This window comes from Microcebus murinus, chromosome 27 (assembly GCF_040939455.1).
Source record: "Microcebus murinus isolate Inina chromosome 27, M.murinus_Inina_mat1.0, whole genome shotgun sequence".
Lineage (NCBI taxonomy): Eukaryota > Metazoa > Chordata > Mammalia > Primates > Cheirogaleidae > Microcebus > Microcebus murinus.
The window spans coordinates 1,011,487-1,028,644 of record NC_134130.1 but is presented as its reverse complement, the minus strand read 5'-3'; the positions used below and the strand labels follow the sequence as shown (position 1 = coordinate 1,028,644).

At 50.6% G+C, this 17,158-nt stretch overlaps 1 protein-coding gene across 4 annotated transcripts in view; it reads left to right on the top strand.

Moving 5' to 3' along the window:
• The window catches only part of SMARCA4 (SWI/SNF related BAF chromatin remodeling complex subunit ATPase 4), a 62,812-nt gene that overhangs the window by 2,386 nt on the left and 43,268 nt on the right, over positions 1 to 17,158 (top strand). For 3 of the 4 annotated variants that reach the window (XM_075998285.1, XM_075998287.1, XM_075998288.1), the window contains exons 2-3: positions 15,176 to 15,425; positions 16,382 to 16,514. In XM_075998285.1, coding sequence (XP_075854400.1) covers positions 15,204 to 15,425; positions 16,382 to 16,514 — 355 coding nt within the window. In that variant the 5' untranslated portion in view covers positions 15,176 to 15,203. Of the gene's footprint in view, positions 1 to 14,545; positions 14,655 to 15,175; positions 15,426 to 16,381; positions 16,515 to 17,158 lie in introns of those variants that run through there. The other variant, XM_075998286.1, reaches the window with a different exon arrangement.

Below are 17,158 nucleotides of genomic sequence, written 5' to 3'. Positions count from 1 at the left end.
CTAGTGTGCTCTTGATTTGTTAGAGTTAAAACTGTTTATTCATTTGTATTTTTTCTAAATCAACTGTTTTTAACCACTTCAGTACAAGCGACGACTATAGTTGATAGCCACAGATGAATGCGCACGCCGACTTTAGCCGACAGCCGTGATATGACTTTTCTAATTTTTCATTTATCAAAATAAAATTGTGAACATTTGAAAATAATGAAAACATATATGCATATGTTACCTATTCTGATTTACATTGCAAGCAAAGCTGCCTGTAAAGTAAAACAAGCTTTCAGTGCTTTCAAGCTGTCCTCATCACACAAGAGCAAAACGGACCCGTCGTCAATGCGCAGCGCACGCTGCCGTGCGGACTGTGAGTGCCGGCTGTGGGCAAGTGCGGTACCGAAGTGGTTAAAAAACTAAAAACATTATTTAGAGTCGTTGTATATCCCAGGAACCCCAGGTTTGATGTGCTGGTTATATATGTTTTTCTAATTTTCACTGAAATCAATGCATGCATAATTCGGAAAGTGTTAAGTGTCCTTGCATGTGCCGTGTGAAATCGTTTTCTGTTCAGCCCTTTAGGAGATTTTTGATCTTGTAGATTTTTGAACCAGGGTGGTGACATCATCAGAGGTGTGGTACAGGGCAGTGCGGTGGTCTCCAAACTTTTTCTGTCAGTGAAAAGCGCCCCAGCACATGTGCGTATTTATTTACAAATCATTGGCATACCATTGGCACTCCTTGTGGACCCTCAAAGCATTGGCAGTAACCTTGGACCAATTCCATGTCTTAGCCATTTGTTAGATGTGGAAGAGTAGTAAGGACTAGTGTTTTGGGTAAATGTCTGAGGAGAACTTTGTACTAGTAAAGAAGCTGAGGTCCAGGGATATTTTTTTCCCACCAGGGGCCCACAAGTCAACCGCCTGGTTTTGACTTCTGGCTTTGTCACTTACCTTCCCTTAGTCATCAGGGGTGCTGTGGCACGGAGGGGCCCATTCACGTTGACTGTAGACAGAACACAACATGAATGGCGCCCCCTGGAGTTGTACAAGAAGTGACCCAGCCACTCATTCGCCATTTATGCCGTGAACAGGCGTGCATTGAGCGCCTGCCACGAGCCGGGCACTGCTCGGGGACCTGGCAGACAAGGGCTCTGTTCTCATTAGCTCACATCCGGCTCCTCAAAGGGCACAGTAATAGTACCCAGCTTGTGGGATTGTTACAAGAATGAAACAACCACCAAATGACAAACACGAAGTGCTTAGAACAGTGCCGGGCACGTGATGCTGAACAATTGGTAGCTATTGTCATTTATTAGGATGCTTACAACATCCTGGTGGGATGACACAGATAATATATTTTTTCCTCCTGTAATGGTTCTGTGTATGATTTCAAAGTGGGAGCAAAGGAATCAGTTTCTCCATTTTGTCCTCAGTAGAGTCACATGATGCTTAATGACCGAGCTGTGTTCTGAGAAATTTGTCGTTAGGTTATTTCATTGTTGCGTGAACATCCCAGGGTGTACTTCCACGGACCTGGGTGATGTAGCCTGCTGCACACCGGGGCTACAGTGCGTGGCCTTTTGTTCACAGGCCACAAAGCTGCACAGCATGTTACTGTATTGGGTGCTGTAGGCACTCGTAACACAATGGAATTTGTGTATCCAGTCTTAGAAACAGTACAGTAAAAATACAGTATTATAATCCGGCGGGGCCACTGTCCCGTATGTGGTCCATCGTTGACCAAAGTGTTGTTATGGAAAATGATGCTCTGTAATTTCACCATAAGACTTTGGAAAGGGGAGGGTGTGTTTGGTGGCATGGCATTTTAGAAATAGCAAATGTTCCTTTTCCTTTTCACAGGGTTGCTCATAATGTGCAGTATTGGAACACTCAGGAGAGAGTTGAAGTTTAAAAAAAAAAATCAGTGGGCTTTCCGCAGACTGAAAAAACAAAAAGAAAAAAATTGTAAATTAAAAAATGTAGAAATAAAAATAAAATAAAAATCAGAGTGAAAGGATGCGCTACCTATGAAAGGGGAATACAACAGCTGCCATACTGGGGGGACATCTGAGAGGGATTGAGTCACAGTCGAGTCTGGGGCCACGCTGAGCTGCAGTTCCCCCTAAGGAGATGTGTTGGGCTCGTTAGTGTGGCCAGTGATGTCTTGCTTGAAGTGCTATTAACTGCATGCTGATGTGTATTGATTTTTTTGGCACGTGTGTCATGGCCTTGACCCTTCTTATATGGGAAGGAGCCTTGAGGCAGCGCCAGGTGTAGCTGGGTTGCTGGGAGATCCATGATTTCCCTCCAGTTCTCTCAGGAAGGGGCTGTCTTTAGAAAACAGGTAAATGCTAGCAAGGTGTAAACCAGTCCTGGCCACTTCCTGTCTTTTAAGCACCAGACTTTTTTTTTTTTGAGACAGGGTCTCACTCTGTTGCCTGGGCTAGAGTGCAGTGGCATCATCACAGCTCACTGTAACCTTGAACCCCTGAGCTCCAGTGAGCCTCCTGCCTCACCCTTCCAAGTAGCTGGCGTTACAGGCGTGCACCACCACACTTGGCAAAGTTTTTTTTTTTTTTTTTTTTTTAAGACAGGGTCTCACTCTGTTGCTCGGGCTAGACTGCTGTGGTGTCAGCCTAGCTCACAGCAACCTCAGGCTCCTGGGCTCAGGTGATGCTCCTGCCTCAGCCTCCCGAGTAGCTGGCACTACAGGCATGCGCCACCATGCCCGGCTAATTTTTTTTATACATATATGTATTTTGAGTTGTCCAGCTAATTTCTTTCTAATGTTTTTAGTAGAGATGGGTCTCCCTCTTGCTCAGGCTGGTCTCGAACTCCTGAGGTCAAACGATCCACCCGCCCGGGCCTCCCAGAGTGTTAGGATTATAGGTGTGAACCACTGCGCCTGGCCCTGGCTGAGTTTTTTTCTTTGAGACAGAGTCTCACTCTGTTGCCCAGGCTAGAGTGAGTGCCGTGGCATCAGCCTCGCTCACAGCAACCTCAAACTCCTGGGCTCAAGCGATCCTCCTGCCTCAGCCTCCCGAGTAGCTGGGACTACAGGCATGCGCCACCATGCCTGGCTCATTTTTTCTATATATATTAGTTGGCCAATTAATTTCTTTCTATTTATAGTAGAGACGGGGTCTCGCTCTTGCTCAGGCTGGTTTTGAACTCCTGACCTCGAGCAATCTGCCCGCCTCGGCCTCCCAGAGTGGTAGGATTACAGGCATGAGCCACCACGCCTGGCTTGGCTAAGTTTTTTATTATTTGTAGAGACAGGGTCTGGCTGTGTTGCCCAGGCTGGTCTTGAACTCCTGGCCTCAAGCGATCTCGCCCCCTCAGTTTTCCAAAGTGTTAGAATTACAGGCGTGAACTACCTGCTGACTTCCCAGACTGGTTTCGAGAACTTTGATTTGAAACTTGGTTATCTTGGTAAAGAGGCATGTCTTCATTTTTGTGCGTGCAGATTTGTCCCTGGGAATAGTCTAAGTTTTGCTCTGTGTGAAGTTCACCAGCCATGAGTGTGACAGAGTAGGATGGGCCCTGTTTTTAATAGTGATGGACTTTAAAATGGCTCTTTGAGGTGGTTAATTTTGTTTTTGTAGAGAAGAGGTCTCATTGTGTTGCCTGGGCTGGCCTCAAAATCCCGGGCTCAAGTGATCCTCCCATCTCAGCCTCCTGGGTTGTAGCTGGGACTACAGGCATGTGCCACCATGCTCGGCTTTTTATATATATATTTTTTTAGTTGTGCCAATTAATTTCTTTTCTATTTTTAGTAGAGATGGAGTCTCGCTGTTGCTCAGACTGGTCTCGAACTCCTGATCTTGAGCGGTCCTCCCGCCTCGGCCTCCCAGAGTGTTAGGATTACAGGCATGAGCCACCACACCCGGCCTGCACCCGACTTTTGTTTTTTTTTTTTCCAGAATGGTTTTATTTCTTTTTTTCTTTTTTTTTTATTTCAGCATATTATGGGGGTACAGATTTTAAGGTTTCAATAAATGCCCATTTCCCCCCTCCCCCACAAGTCTGAGTCTCCAGCATGACCATCCCCCAGATGGTGCACATCTCACTCATTATGTATGTATATACCCGCCCCCTCCCCCTGCCCAATACCCTATTACTGCAGTACCTATGTGACCACTTAGGTGCTGTTCAGTTAATACCAATTTGCTGGTGAGTATATGTGTGCACCCGACTTTTTGTAGTGTTCTAAGTTCTCCTTTCACTGGCAGGTCACGCCCCACTGGCTCAGGAAGCAGGTGGCTGGCATGACCGTTGCCATCTCACTTGTTTCAGCGAGAAACTTGAGTGGGAGGCTCTGATGTGTGCCACCCAGTAAAGTGGCACAGTGGCCAACCTCATTGTGCCCAGGGAGCTGACACTGGCCCTAACGATGGTCCGGGTGGGTTTCCTGTGCAGGGCGGACTGCAGGGACACCGTCGGGCCTTGCCCGCCTCCCTAGGACGTCTGGATGTTCCTGCCCGTTGGAGCGTTTCTCTTCCCTTCCACTTGCTGCCTTTGCTCGACCTTCAAGGCTCTCATCCTACACTCTTTTTTTCTTCCTAGTAGAGGTAGGGTCTCGCTCTGACGCCCAGGGTAGAATGCGGTGGCGTCATCATAGCTCTGCAGCCTGAAACTCCTGGGCTTAAGTGATCCTCCTGCCTTAGTTTCTTCAAGGCCTGTGACCCCCCCCCCCCACCTGCTGCCACTGCCCGCCCTCTGAGGGATGATACGAAATACATTTGGTCTTTGCCTGTCCCTGTCCACACACATAGGAGTGATAGGACTGTCTTTCGTTGGTCACCCCTGAGTCTGTGCTTACGAGGTGAGTTAGGGTGGGGCTCCTAGATCGCTCAGGATGGGGCTGGTCACCAGGAAGAACAGACGATTAGAGGGTGGCCTGCCCAGACAGGGCAGGGGAGCTCTGCGTGCCACCTCCCTGCATACCACATGTGTGTGTCGCTTCCACCTGGTGGTCCCTGAGTTGTACCGTTTATAATAAACCAGTAATAGTAAGTAAAGCGCCTTCCTTAGTTCTGCGAACTGCTTTAGCACTTTAGTCAAAACCGATGAGGGGTCGTGGGAACCCCTGTTTTGTGTAGCTGGTTGGTCAGGAGTACCAGAGGTTGGGACATGCAGTTGGCATCTGAAGTGGCAGCAGTTTTGTGGGACCGAGCTCTTGACTCGTGGGCTCTGGCGCCAACTCAGGCTGGAGTTTGGGGAGTTGGGGAATTGCGTGCTGGGAAAACCCGCGCATCTGGTCTGGGAAGTGTCCGTGTTGTGAGAGTGTCGTAGGAGAGAGCTTTGCTTTTCTGTGAGTTGGTGTCCGAGGTGACGTGTGAGTAGGGAGAAACAAAGCGCGTTTCCCACTGTCTGCTCCAGCACACGGGCGGACTTGCGGTGCCTGGGACCGTGCCCGCGTAGTTGCACCCCGGCCTTTGCGCTTGCGGTTCCTTCTGCCCGTAGACAACGGCATGGAGGCCACCCGGGCCATGGCATTCAGGGTGCCTCCCGACTGTCAACCCTGTGAACTCTGATTATTTTATTACAGCATTTCACCCCCTATGTGATGTTGTCTCATGTTTATTTGCGTGCTTGTGTCTGTTAACTCAGTTGTCTGCTCCATCAGGCAAGAACTTGGTTGTTCTCTGCCAGACACCGCTTGGCACAGCCAACGCTCGGTTGGCGTTTGGGGAGTGGTCGTCAGTAAGTCCCCTGCTGGGGTGGCTGGAGGGCCTAGCACGGGGGAGGTATGGGCTCTGCGTCTGTGTGCTCACGCTTGGCCTTTGTGAGTCCTGGCGTGGGGACTTCTCTCCTGCCTTTTCCACGTGACATCACTCGTTATTTGTTTTATTTTACTTTATTTTAGACACAGTCTCACTCTGTTGCCCAGGCTAGAGTGCCGTGGCGTCAGCCTAGCTCACAGCAACCTCCAACTCCTGGGCTCAAGCGATCCTCCTGCCTCAGCCTCCCGAGTAGCTGGGACTACAGGCATGTGCCACCATGCCCGGCTAATTTTTTTTTCTATTTTTGGTAGAGACAGGGTCTCGTTCTTCTTCTGGCTGGTCTTGAACTCCTGACCTCAAGCAATCCTCCCGCTTTGGCCTCCCAGAGTACTAGGATTACAGGTGTGAGCCATCGTCCTGGGCCCCAGCTAGGTTTTTATTTTATAATTTGTTTCCTTTTTTGGTAGTGACTGGGTCTTTTTATATTGCCCAGGCTCGTCTTGAACTCCTGACGTCAAGCAATCCTCCTGCATTTTGGTGTCCCAAAGTGCTGGGATTACAGGCATGAGCATACGCCTTGGTCAGCCTTACCAAAAAAAAAAAAAAAAGAAGAAAAATACACACACGCACACACGGGCCGTGGTTTCACAGGGAGCATGTGTCAGGACAGATTTGTGAAACCTGTTGCAGTTACTTGGTGTGTTTGTGGTGGGTTACATTGTCATGGTGGATTATGGTCAAAAGTTTGGAAAACACCGATCTAATAGGGGGTAGCATTTTGGATCTTGCACTGTAGATACTCCGTCTTCCCGCGGGATCGCAGAGAGCTCCCTTGGGGCAGAGGGCATCCTGGTTGTCTGCAGGTCCTTTGGTGCCTTGTAGATGGATGGGCAGGTGCTCTTAAGTGGTATTCAAGTGGCTAAAAATGGGAGGCGATCCCAATAAAATGATGGGTAATTCCTGGTGCTGACAATACTACTTGGTAACAATTTGGCATGTCTGCCTTGTAGGTAGAACCCAGAAAACATTGTAATTTATCATCAGGACCTGGCTTTTTAGTTTCTGAAACGCATTCCCTTTTGAACGTAGGGCAGGGTTTGCTGCTTAATCATATGGCAAGGAAAATGCCTCAGAACCGTCAGCATTGGGGAGCACAGTCGCTCTCGGGAGTAAGCCACTCGCACCCCATCCCTCAGACCACCGATGCCTACTCTCGTTTGTAATTTCGGGGTTCATAAACAAGAGAGTCCCTGATCTGATGGGGAAGGTTTGCTCCTAGACCGTTAGGGGGGGAAATGTCGTGTTGCAGTTCACATGTGGTAAATGGGCCGGCTTCGCTGAAGCGGCCCCGCCTGAGCACCCTGTCATTACTTGACTCTGGCGTCGTATCTGCTGATCAGATGTGTCTGGGGACAAATTTTCCCAAGCTCAAGAGAACAAATCAGCAGATATCCTGGGGCCAAACTTAAGTGTAAGTCCTGGATCTCAGGCAAAGTGGAAACTCCCCGCCCCCTGTAATCCTAGCAAGCAGGTTTCTCTGGGGTCCGATTGCCTGGGAGCAGCTTGCCCTGCCTGGGGCTGGCCACCCCAGCCCTTTTTATTCATAAGACAGAAGCTAAGAGGGGCTTGAAAGAAGAGACCAGACCTCTGATCTGCGAGGAGTCTGGCTTCACATTTGAACGTCAACACATGTTTCTATTTTAGATGACAATTTTGGTGAAGTTGAAAGTAATGAAAATAATGCAGCCCTCGGGTCCTTTAATCTTTCTCTTTTATTGCCACAAAGGCACTTCCCGGGCATCTTTTCTGGGTATTTATTTCATGGGTATTTTTCTGACCTAGGTTATTTTTTATTAAAAAGTTTTGTGGTTTTTTTTTAAAGAATCGGAATATAAGTCATAGATAGTTATTTTTAAAAAAGTAAGCAAAAACAGAAAACACCCAGCCTCTGTGATATGGAAAGTGTAAATTCGCTGTCACGGGGCTGTGCTGGCAGCAGTTTGGTGGCTGTTTTCTTTGGCCTGGCTTCTGTGTGTGGGTTAACGTGTGTGTTGTTCTTTTTAGCAAAGCGGGGCTTGGGCCAGGCCCACCTTACAAAACAAATCACTACCTTGATTTGTTTTGGACGATCCTCTGTGTCCATGTACACGCAGCTATATCTTTTCTTTTTTTTTTTCCCCCCAATGGTGCCAAGACTTCCGCAGGGTGGATTGTGTGGGGCTTCTGATCGCTGGGCAGTTGGGGTGCTTCTCAGAGAAATTGAGGCATTGTGGCCAAGTCACTTCCAGACCCTTTGGCCCTGGGCACCTGGGGGCCCGTTTTCCTCTCCTGGCCTCCTGGGCATGGACTGAATGTCTTAGCTTTCAGCCTTTAGGTTCTTGCCCAGAGTAAGTATTTTGACTTCCCGTCATTCCTTCTAGCCTCCTGCCTGGATCTCTGGGCTCCCTTCCTTGTGTCCCCAAAAGGACCCGATATATCCAAGGGCCACACACGTCTGGATTTGGTGTCCTGGGTCCCCTTGTCCTTCACTTTTCTCATCTGCTTCCTTGTGGCGTGGTTTGTGATGGATTTCAGTGCTGCATGAAGTCTCCCTTTTCATGACTTGTCCTAAGGGCCTCGTGCACGAATCCAGGCAGCACCGTGTAAGCCACCTGAAACCCTAGAGGTCTTAGAGATGAGCTCGGGCACCCAAGGCATTTGCTGAAAATGTCAGATTGTTCGTTTCCTGTATGCACAGGGCAGGGATGTTTGGTGACGGGGAAGCAGGGTGGTGGGGGTGTTCCCTGCCCTCAGACCCCACCTCTCTTCTGAAATTCCTGGCCGAGCTTGTTGGGCCCTCCTGTGTCCGCTTCTCACTGGAGCAAGGTGGCACCCAGCCCCACACCCTCTCCAGCTCCCAGCGAGGCCCGTGCCACCCAGCCCCTCAGGAAGGGGCCGCTGGCCAGGAGCAGTTAGATGAGGGCTAAGAACACCACGTTTGTGACAGCGGAGCCACGAGGAGAAAGAAATGTCTGCAGCAGCCAGTTCTGTACCCACTGATTGCCCGGGTGTGCGTGTCACTGTTGACAGCGTGTCCTTGTTTGTACCTAGGGGCTGGGCTGCGCTTCAGCCAGCCGCTGCTGCCTCGTGCAGCCTCTGCTTCCCGCAGGGGGAAGCCGGGTGTTCCGGGCCGCGCCGGGCTGGGGCATTCCTCCAGGCTCGGGCTGGCGGAGGCTACGTTTAGGAAGCAAGCTCTCCAGAGTGGTCGCTTGCTACGTGACTCAGTTTACTCATCTCTGTGCAGGGAAAGGAGCCCTGCTGCTTGGCTCGATGGGAGGACTTTGTGACCATCCTAGTGTAGTACCTGGGAAGCACCAGGCGACTGCTCGGTAAACCTGGCAGAGGAGAGAGGTTCCTTGAGGGAGGCATCGGTTAGCTCGTCTGGTGCTGCCTGTCACCTGTGAGGGAGACGCTGGGCTCTGCTCTGGCCCTCAGAGGAGGAAACAGAGTCCCAGGGAGTTTATCCAGCAAAGCCACAGAGTCCACGTTGAGAGTCTGCTGCGTGCCAGCGAGTTCCAGTGTGGCCTTGGCCTTGTGACCTCAGCTCTTCCACAGACCTGCTGTGTGGTGTCTGAGGCTCAGGAACCCCTGTGTCAGCAGGGCCAGCGATGGTCCCTGTCCCAGTGTGGCAGTGAGGGTCCAGCGGGTGAATCTGGGGCATTACCACCAAGTGGGCCCATCTGCCTGCTTCCCCTCTCTGGCTGGGTCTTCCTTTACCCGTGATTTTCTTGTGACCGAGATGTCCCCCAGCAGTTGTAAGTCATTTGGAGGTGAAGGCAAGTCCCCATCCTTCTGGATTTGGAATTATCCCCTCCCTTCCTGTATCTTAGTGGCCTTGAGGTAGACAAAGATTTCTTAGATAGGATCCTAAAAACATTAACCATCAAAGAACAAACTTGATTGATTGGCCGTCATTAAAATTAAGAACTACTCTTCATAAGAAGACTCCATTAAGGTGCAAAGGCGTCCAGATGCCGTGGCTCACGTCTCTAATCCAGCACTTTGGGAGGCCGAGGTGGGAGGATCACTTGAGCGCAGGAGTTTGAGACCAGCCTGGGCATCATAGCAAGACCCCATCTCTACAAAAATAAAATTAACTGGGTTTGATGGCATGTGCCTGTAGTCCCAGCTACTAGGGAGACTGAGGCAGGAGGATCGCTTGAGCCCAGGAGTTCAAGGTTGCAGTGAGCTAAGATTGTGCCACTGCCCTCCAGCCCGGCTAACAGAGCAAGACCTCATCTCTAAAAAAATTAAAATTAAAATAAAAATAAAATAAAAAGAGTGCAAAGGCAGGTCTCCGACTGGTAGAAGGGAATTGCAGTCACACATCCTGGATAAAATATTAGCAGAAACTTAGCCACTTTTTAAGTGGCCGTGTAGAAGGCTGGAAGCATACAGAAAGGTGCTCAACGCCGTTAGTCATGAGGGAAATGCAAATGCAAGCCATGAGATACGATGATACATTTACAAGAATGATGAAAAATTATAAAGACGGACAGCAGCAAGTGTTGGTGTGGATGTGGAGCAACTGGAACGCGCTCCCACTGTTTTTTGATGGGCGGGCAGAGTGTGGAGTTTGAACAACCATTTAGGAAAACTGGCACTTGCTACCGAAGCTACATTTATGCCTCCCTGTGACCACCAGTTCCACCCTTGGACACCCGAGGAAAATGAGTGTCTGTGTCTGCCAGGTACTGTTGCTCATAGCAGCTTGATGTGTGCTGGTGAAAACCTGGTGGCACAATGGCTGTGCACATGAGAATGGACAAATAAAAAGAATGCGTGACTGTCATACTCAGCAACACGGATGACTCTCCCAGACATAAACATAACGGTTAGCAAAACGATCCTATGTGATTCTCTTTTTAGCTGAAGTTTAGTTACAAGTGAAAGTGATCTGCGGTGATAGTCAAAATAGTGGTTTCCCTGGAGGCTGGTACTGACTGGGCAGGGCCTGAGGGCACCTTCTGGAAGGTCGGAAGTGCTATGTCCAATGTCATCTGGGATCCTCAAGTTACTCACCTACAGTTCTATGACCAGGACACCTGCAACTTATTGAAAGTCAACAAAATCCTAAGCCACTTTCCTCAGAAGTAAACTGGGGACCACAGAGCTGCTGCCCTGTTCTCTCTCTACTGCCATGCCGTAGGTCGGCCGGTGCTCAGCACGGTTTTGCACAGCACCTGCCCCGTAACCTGTTACTGTAACTCGCGCACCTGTGAGCTTGCAATCCAGCGTGAGCTTGCTGACAGCGGCCCTGCATGCTTTCCCTCGTCACCATAGCCTTGTGCTTCAGAGGTGGCAGCTGCAGGAGCAGATGCCATTTTTAAAAGCTTCTTGTGGTCAGGCATGATGGCTTACACCTGTAATAATCCTAGCACTCTGGGAGGCTGAGGCAGGAGGATCGCTTGATCCCAGAAGTTTGAGACCAGCTTGAGCAAAAGTGAGACCCTGTCTCTAAAAAAAGTAGAAAAATTAGCTGAGTGTGATGGTGCATGCCTGCAGACCCAGCTACTTGGGAGGCCGAGGCAGGAAGATCGCTTGAGCCCAGGAGTGTGAGGTTGCTGTGAGCCATGATGATGTCACTGCACTCCAGCCCAGGTGACAGAGCGAGACTCTGTCTCAAAAAAAAAAAAAAAAAAGCCTCTCGTGAAACCTTGTGCTTCTCAAAAGCAGACTTACCACATTTGGGCATAAAGTCTTTCCTGAGGCAGCATCTTCAGTGAGCCTGTGTGTGTCATTGATGAAGTTGGCAGTACGGTGAGTCGAGGCCATTCATGGAGACCGTGACAGCATCCTGTGATCTGAGGAAGAAGTTCTGATGTTGAGTGTACAGTATGAGGAGCAGAGCTGTAATTTCAGAGTCACCTCCCAGTGTGTGCTCATCGGCCTGTCCGCCTTGGAGAGGGAGAAGGTGATTTGTCCCAGATGGCCTGTGTCGTATTTGCTGTCAGTTTCAGTTTGCTGGACTTACAGCGAAGACCTACGTGTGAGGAAGAAGCTATCGGCCAGCGAATGACGAAGTGTCTGCAAAGTGTGTGGCTTTCTTGTCCTTTTTCCTACCTCACTGCAGCTCGGTGGGCCTCAGAGAAGGACTGTGCAGGGAACGAAGGGCCCAGAGGGGAGTGCCAGAGAGCCAGAGGCCATCTGCCTCTGCTCGGCTTCCCGTCTGCAGCGTGTGACTGCAGGTGCATCCTCCCCGCAGACAAGCCCCCAGGCCGGAGGCTACGGACTCCAGAGTCAGCATCTTAGTAAAGTTATCAGGGGCACAGACTGCTCTCCCGGGGCAGAGCCTGGGCGGCATGTCAGAATCCACCAGGATCCTGTTTCTGTAGCAGAATGGGTGGCTTTTACATAGAGCAGAGTCGGACCAGTTTTGCTTCCAAATAAATTTATCTCTTATTTATTTAGAGACAGGGTCTCACTATGTCGTCCAGGCCGGAGTACAGTAATGTCGTCATAGCTCACTGCAACCTCAAATTCTTAGGCTTAAGCAATCCTCCTGCCTCAGCCTCCTGAGTAGCTGGGACTATAGGTGCATACCACTACGCCTGGCTAATTATTTTTTTGTAGAGACCAGGTCTCGCCGTGTTGCTCAGGCTGGTCTCAAACTCCTGGCCTCCTAGAGTGCTGGATTTTACAAGTGTAAAATCCACCCTGTCTGGCTGTTCAAATTTAATTTTTTTAAAAAGTTTGTTTTTTCTTGAGCTCATTGGGTTTTGGGTTTGCGGGGAAGGGATTGGTGAGCTGGGGACATGAGACACAAATTCTCCAGCGCCCTTGTCAGGTTTACCTGAGGCCTGGTGCCAAGGCTCTCGGGAGCTTTGGAGATAACTGGGGACGCCCAGAGGTCAGAGAGACGTGTTCTGAGTGTAGCACGTTCCGGTTTGTTCATGCCGGGGCCTGTCATCTCAGGATCGGTGGCGTGCCAGCTCTGGCCCTGCTCAGGGATCTCGTCCTCTCTCTAGCCAGAAGCCTGGAATGAAGTAGTAGTTTTGGGGTTTTGATCTAGTATCTGAGAAAATATCCGTACTTTTCAAATTAAAAAAGCACATTTTTTTCTCTAAGGGATTAAAGATATTCCTGTCCTTCCTACAGAATTTATCCTCAGAACCAGAAGTACACAGGAAAGTTGAGGGGTAAAGAGATTCATTCCAAAAGGCCACAGAAACAAATCCTAGATTTGTGACTTGCCCGACAAGAGAGGGGCTATTAGAAAACACGGGGCGCGTCAGGGCAAGGACATGCAGTGGAGCCATTAGAATTTGTGTGTCAGAGACTATTAAGTGATGAAAATGGTCATAGGTAAGATTATGTGAAGGAACGCTTACCTAGGGTGTGCTGAGAAGTTCCATGGAGTGAGAGTGTGTGTGTGTGTGTGTGAGTGGGTGGGTGGAATAGCCTAGAACGGAGGTGGGGTCCCAGCGGCTCCACCAGGGCAGCTCTGCACCCTGCGTGGCTGGGCACCTGGCCAGGCCTGCTCCATCCTCAGGGCCCTGTGGACCCCCGGGAGCCTCCCAGCCTTCTCTCCTGCAGATGTCCCTTGCTTCTGGGAGGGAACAGGAGACCAGGGTTTCTAATTGTCACCTGCAGGGGCAGCAGGTACTTTAGCCTCTGTATCGGCTGGGATCTGGGTGACTTTAAGTTTCTGTATTCTTTTTGTGTTTTCCAGATATTAGCCATGACATTGTATCACTTCATCATCAGGAGAGAGGTTATTGAATTAAAGAGAATGTTATCGAAGGCCGTGTGCGAGTCCATTTGGGCTGCTGTAACAGAATAGCTTAGACTGGTGGCTTGTAAACAACACACGTTGACTCCTCACGGTTCTGGAGGCTGCAGAGACCTAAGATCAAGGTCCCAGTAGATTCTGGTGTGGGCCTGCTTCCTTATAGACAGCGGCTTTTCACTGTGTCCTCATGTAGAGGAAGGGCGAGGGTCTCTCTTGGGTCTTTTTTATAAGGGGACTAATTCCATTCGTGAGGGCTCTACCCAGTTGTTTCCCAAAGACCCCACCTCCTAAATCCATGACACTAGGCATTAGATTTTTAACATATGAAATTTTTTCTTTTCTTTCTTTCTTTTTTTTTTTTTATCTGAGACAGTCTTGCTCTGTCACCTCAGCTAGAATGTAGTGGTGTCATTATAGCTCACTGCAACCTCAAATTCCTGGGCTCAAGTGATCCTCCTGACTCAGCCTCCCAAGTAGCTGGGACTACAGGCATGCGCCACCATACTGGCTAACTTTTTCTTTTTTTTGTGGAGACGGGGGTTTCGCTCTTGCTCTGGCTGGTCTCGAACTCTTGACCTCAAGCAATCCTCCTGCCTCAGCCTCCTAGAGTGCTAGGATTATAGGCATGAGCCATTGTAGCTGGCCTTAACATATGAATTTTAGTGGGGGACACAAACATTCAGACAATAGGAGACTATGTAACTATACAACAGAGTAAGGGTTACCTGAAATTTGAACCTTTACTCTAGAAAGCATTTATAAAATTCATTGGTCTGTGGACCTGTAACAGCAAGCATAATTTACTAACATAATTGCATGTAGTTTCTTAGCTGAGTTTTGGATATTGTAGAGGCTCTGGGTCATAGTTCTGGGTATCAGTTTTCCTTTTTTTTTTTTTTTTTTGGTATCGATTTTTTTTTTTTTACTTTGCAGCAATATTCATCAAACTTGAGACATTTGAATATCCCTCTAGAAGTATTTGAGATCAGATTTGTGTGATATTTTTCTTTAAATGACGCTACGTTTTAAACTTAAATTCCTTTATTTTATTTTGTTTTTATGTTTTTGTAGAGACAGGATCTGACTGTATTGCTCAGGCTGGCCTGAAACTCCTGGGCTCAAGTGATCCTCCTGCCTCAGCTTCCCAAGGCGCTGGGATTACAGGTGTGAGCCACCGTGCCCTGCCTAATTCATTTATTTTAAAGGAAACTTGGTTTTACTGCCTTCGGTGCAAAACCAGTGTCACTTGCCATAGCGTTTGTTTTTATTGACTTTATGAAGTTCCAATGTGAGACTGACAAGCCGTGGTGTCCTCTCTCTTTTTGTTAAATGAGAAGATCACGTGTTGGAGCAGTGTGAAGGGTAGACTCGAACCCGCCTTAGATGTTCCCTTTCCCGTGATCAGAAAGATGGCAAAAGAAGCCGAGGGCCCTGGTGAAGTAGCGTGACCCGTGTTTATCTTTGTCCCCACCTTCCTGGGTGGATGATGATCTCATTTGTGTGCCAGAGACAGATCACTTTTTCTGAGAGCAATTGCAGGGAAAAGATTTCGGTGGCAGGGGTCAGAGGCGTTGGCTCCCCATTGGTGGATGATTCTGATGTGACTGTGTGGTCTACTTCTGCCGTCCCTGAGGTGCCTAGCCATTGGCCACGACCCCCACACTGACCAGGACTTCTTCCGGCAGGAGACCACTGTCCACTGCTCCTGTGAATATGTCCACTCCAGACCCACCCCTGGGCGGAACTCCTCGGCCGGGACCTTCCCCGGGCCCAGGCCCGTCGCCTGGAGCCATGCTGGGTCCTAGCCCGGGTCCCTCACCGGGCTCCGCCCACAGCATGATGGGGCCCAGCCCAGGGCCGCCCTCAGCAGGACACCCCATCCAGACCCAGGGGCCTGGAGGGTACCCTCAGGACAACATGCACCAGATGCACAAGGTAGGGAGCCCCTGCCCCTGCGCCTGCGTCCCTTGCTGTAGGCCGGGTTCCTTGCCGCCTGCACTCCTGTCCTGTGGCCGCAGGCAGCCTCTGGACAGAGAGGGGAAAGCCCTCTAGTTAGAGGGGACCTGGCTCAGCTCAGACGTCCACCCTGGGGCCCACCGCTGTGAACACGGGCATCAGGCGTGGAGGACCCCCAGCCTGGCCTGGTCACACAGCCCAGCCCTGAGCCAGGAGTGGAGAGCAGCTCATCCCGGCCCCCTGCCAGCCAGCAGCCGCACCACTCCCTTGCTCTGCATGGGCCATCCATCTGAAGTTTCTTTCATTAATAAAGAGAAGCCTCCAGACCCCTAGAGAAGCTTAAGGCACACGGTCTCCTGTATGTCCAGCTCGCCCGTATAGCTCACGGAGCCGAGCAGTGGCCACCCTTTCTCCCCACTCAGTGGCGTGCTCCAGGGCCTGGGTGACTGTGGTCTGGAGGCCAGGGGACAACTGGACTAGGAGTTGGGACAGGCCACTCTAATTTACAGTTCCTGAGAAGAGGGTCCTACGATCTTCAAATTTGTGGTCAGTCTCCTGGTGAAGATGACCCGGCGACACCTGCTCCCTGACCAGGGGTGTCACGTTGTGTCCTTTCCCTGTGGGATTCTGGCTGTCTCATGACACATTCTTCCCTCACCTAGGTCCCTGGTCCAGTTGTCCCTCTGCCTCCAGACCACAGGCTCCTGGGTGGTCACCCTCCAGTGGGTGGTATTTCTTTTGTGTGTTTGCCTTGACGCTGAAGTAGGTGTTAGGACCATGTCTTGGAGCCAAGCCACATGGTTGTGTTGGCGATTCAGTAGATGATGTGGCAGCATTAGGTGGCCATTCTCAGTGACATTGAACTTATCTCGGCGGTGCTGCCCCTCTTCCTGTTCCCGCTTTCTGACCCTGCCTTGTCCTCGCCCCTGTCCTAGCCAATGGAGTCCATGCACGAGAAGGGCATGCCGGACGACCCACGCTACAACCAGATGAAGGGCATGGGCATGCGGTCAGGGGGCCACGCGGGCATGGGGCCCCCACCCAGCCCCATGGACCAGCACTCCCAAGGTACAGTTCTGCGTCTCTTCTTGTCTTGTGTCTGCCCCGCCCTGGGACCATTTTCCTCCTGGGGACTCCTACAGATGGATTCAGGGAGGACCTAGGACAGTTGAGCCAGGTGGGCAGCCCTGTCTCTGGTGGGCTTGGCTGCTGCTCCATTCTGGCCCTGTCATCTCAAGCAGCCCCAGGAGAGTGAGTGCTGGTGGGACAGGCTGGGTGTGGCATAGTGGGTCCACTGGGCAGCAGCTGGTGCCACCCAGGAGCTTACTAGTCCTGGGCACATTCTTAGGGCCCCGGACTCTGCCTTAACAAGCCCTGCAGGTGGCCCTTCTGTACAGGGACAGTTGAGAAGCAAAGTGGTAAATGACTTGCCAGGCCCTTTGTGTCTCAGGAGCAGGAAGCTCAGGGCGCCACAGGGAATGGAAATGAGTGGAGGGGGCTTGGCCGCCCTGGGCGTGCGCCCTGCCCACGTGCAGGCAGGAGGGCAGGCCCAGGGGGACCAGATTCCGTGTGCTGGCTCTCGGCATCAGCCAGCGGCCCCTTGCTGAAACGTGGGCCACACCAGGTGGGCCATGCAGCCAGTGGGCCGAGGTGACTCGAGTGTGTGCCCTCTGGGTGCCTCTTGTTTGATTCTCAAGAGAAGCCAGGGTGGG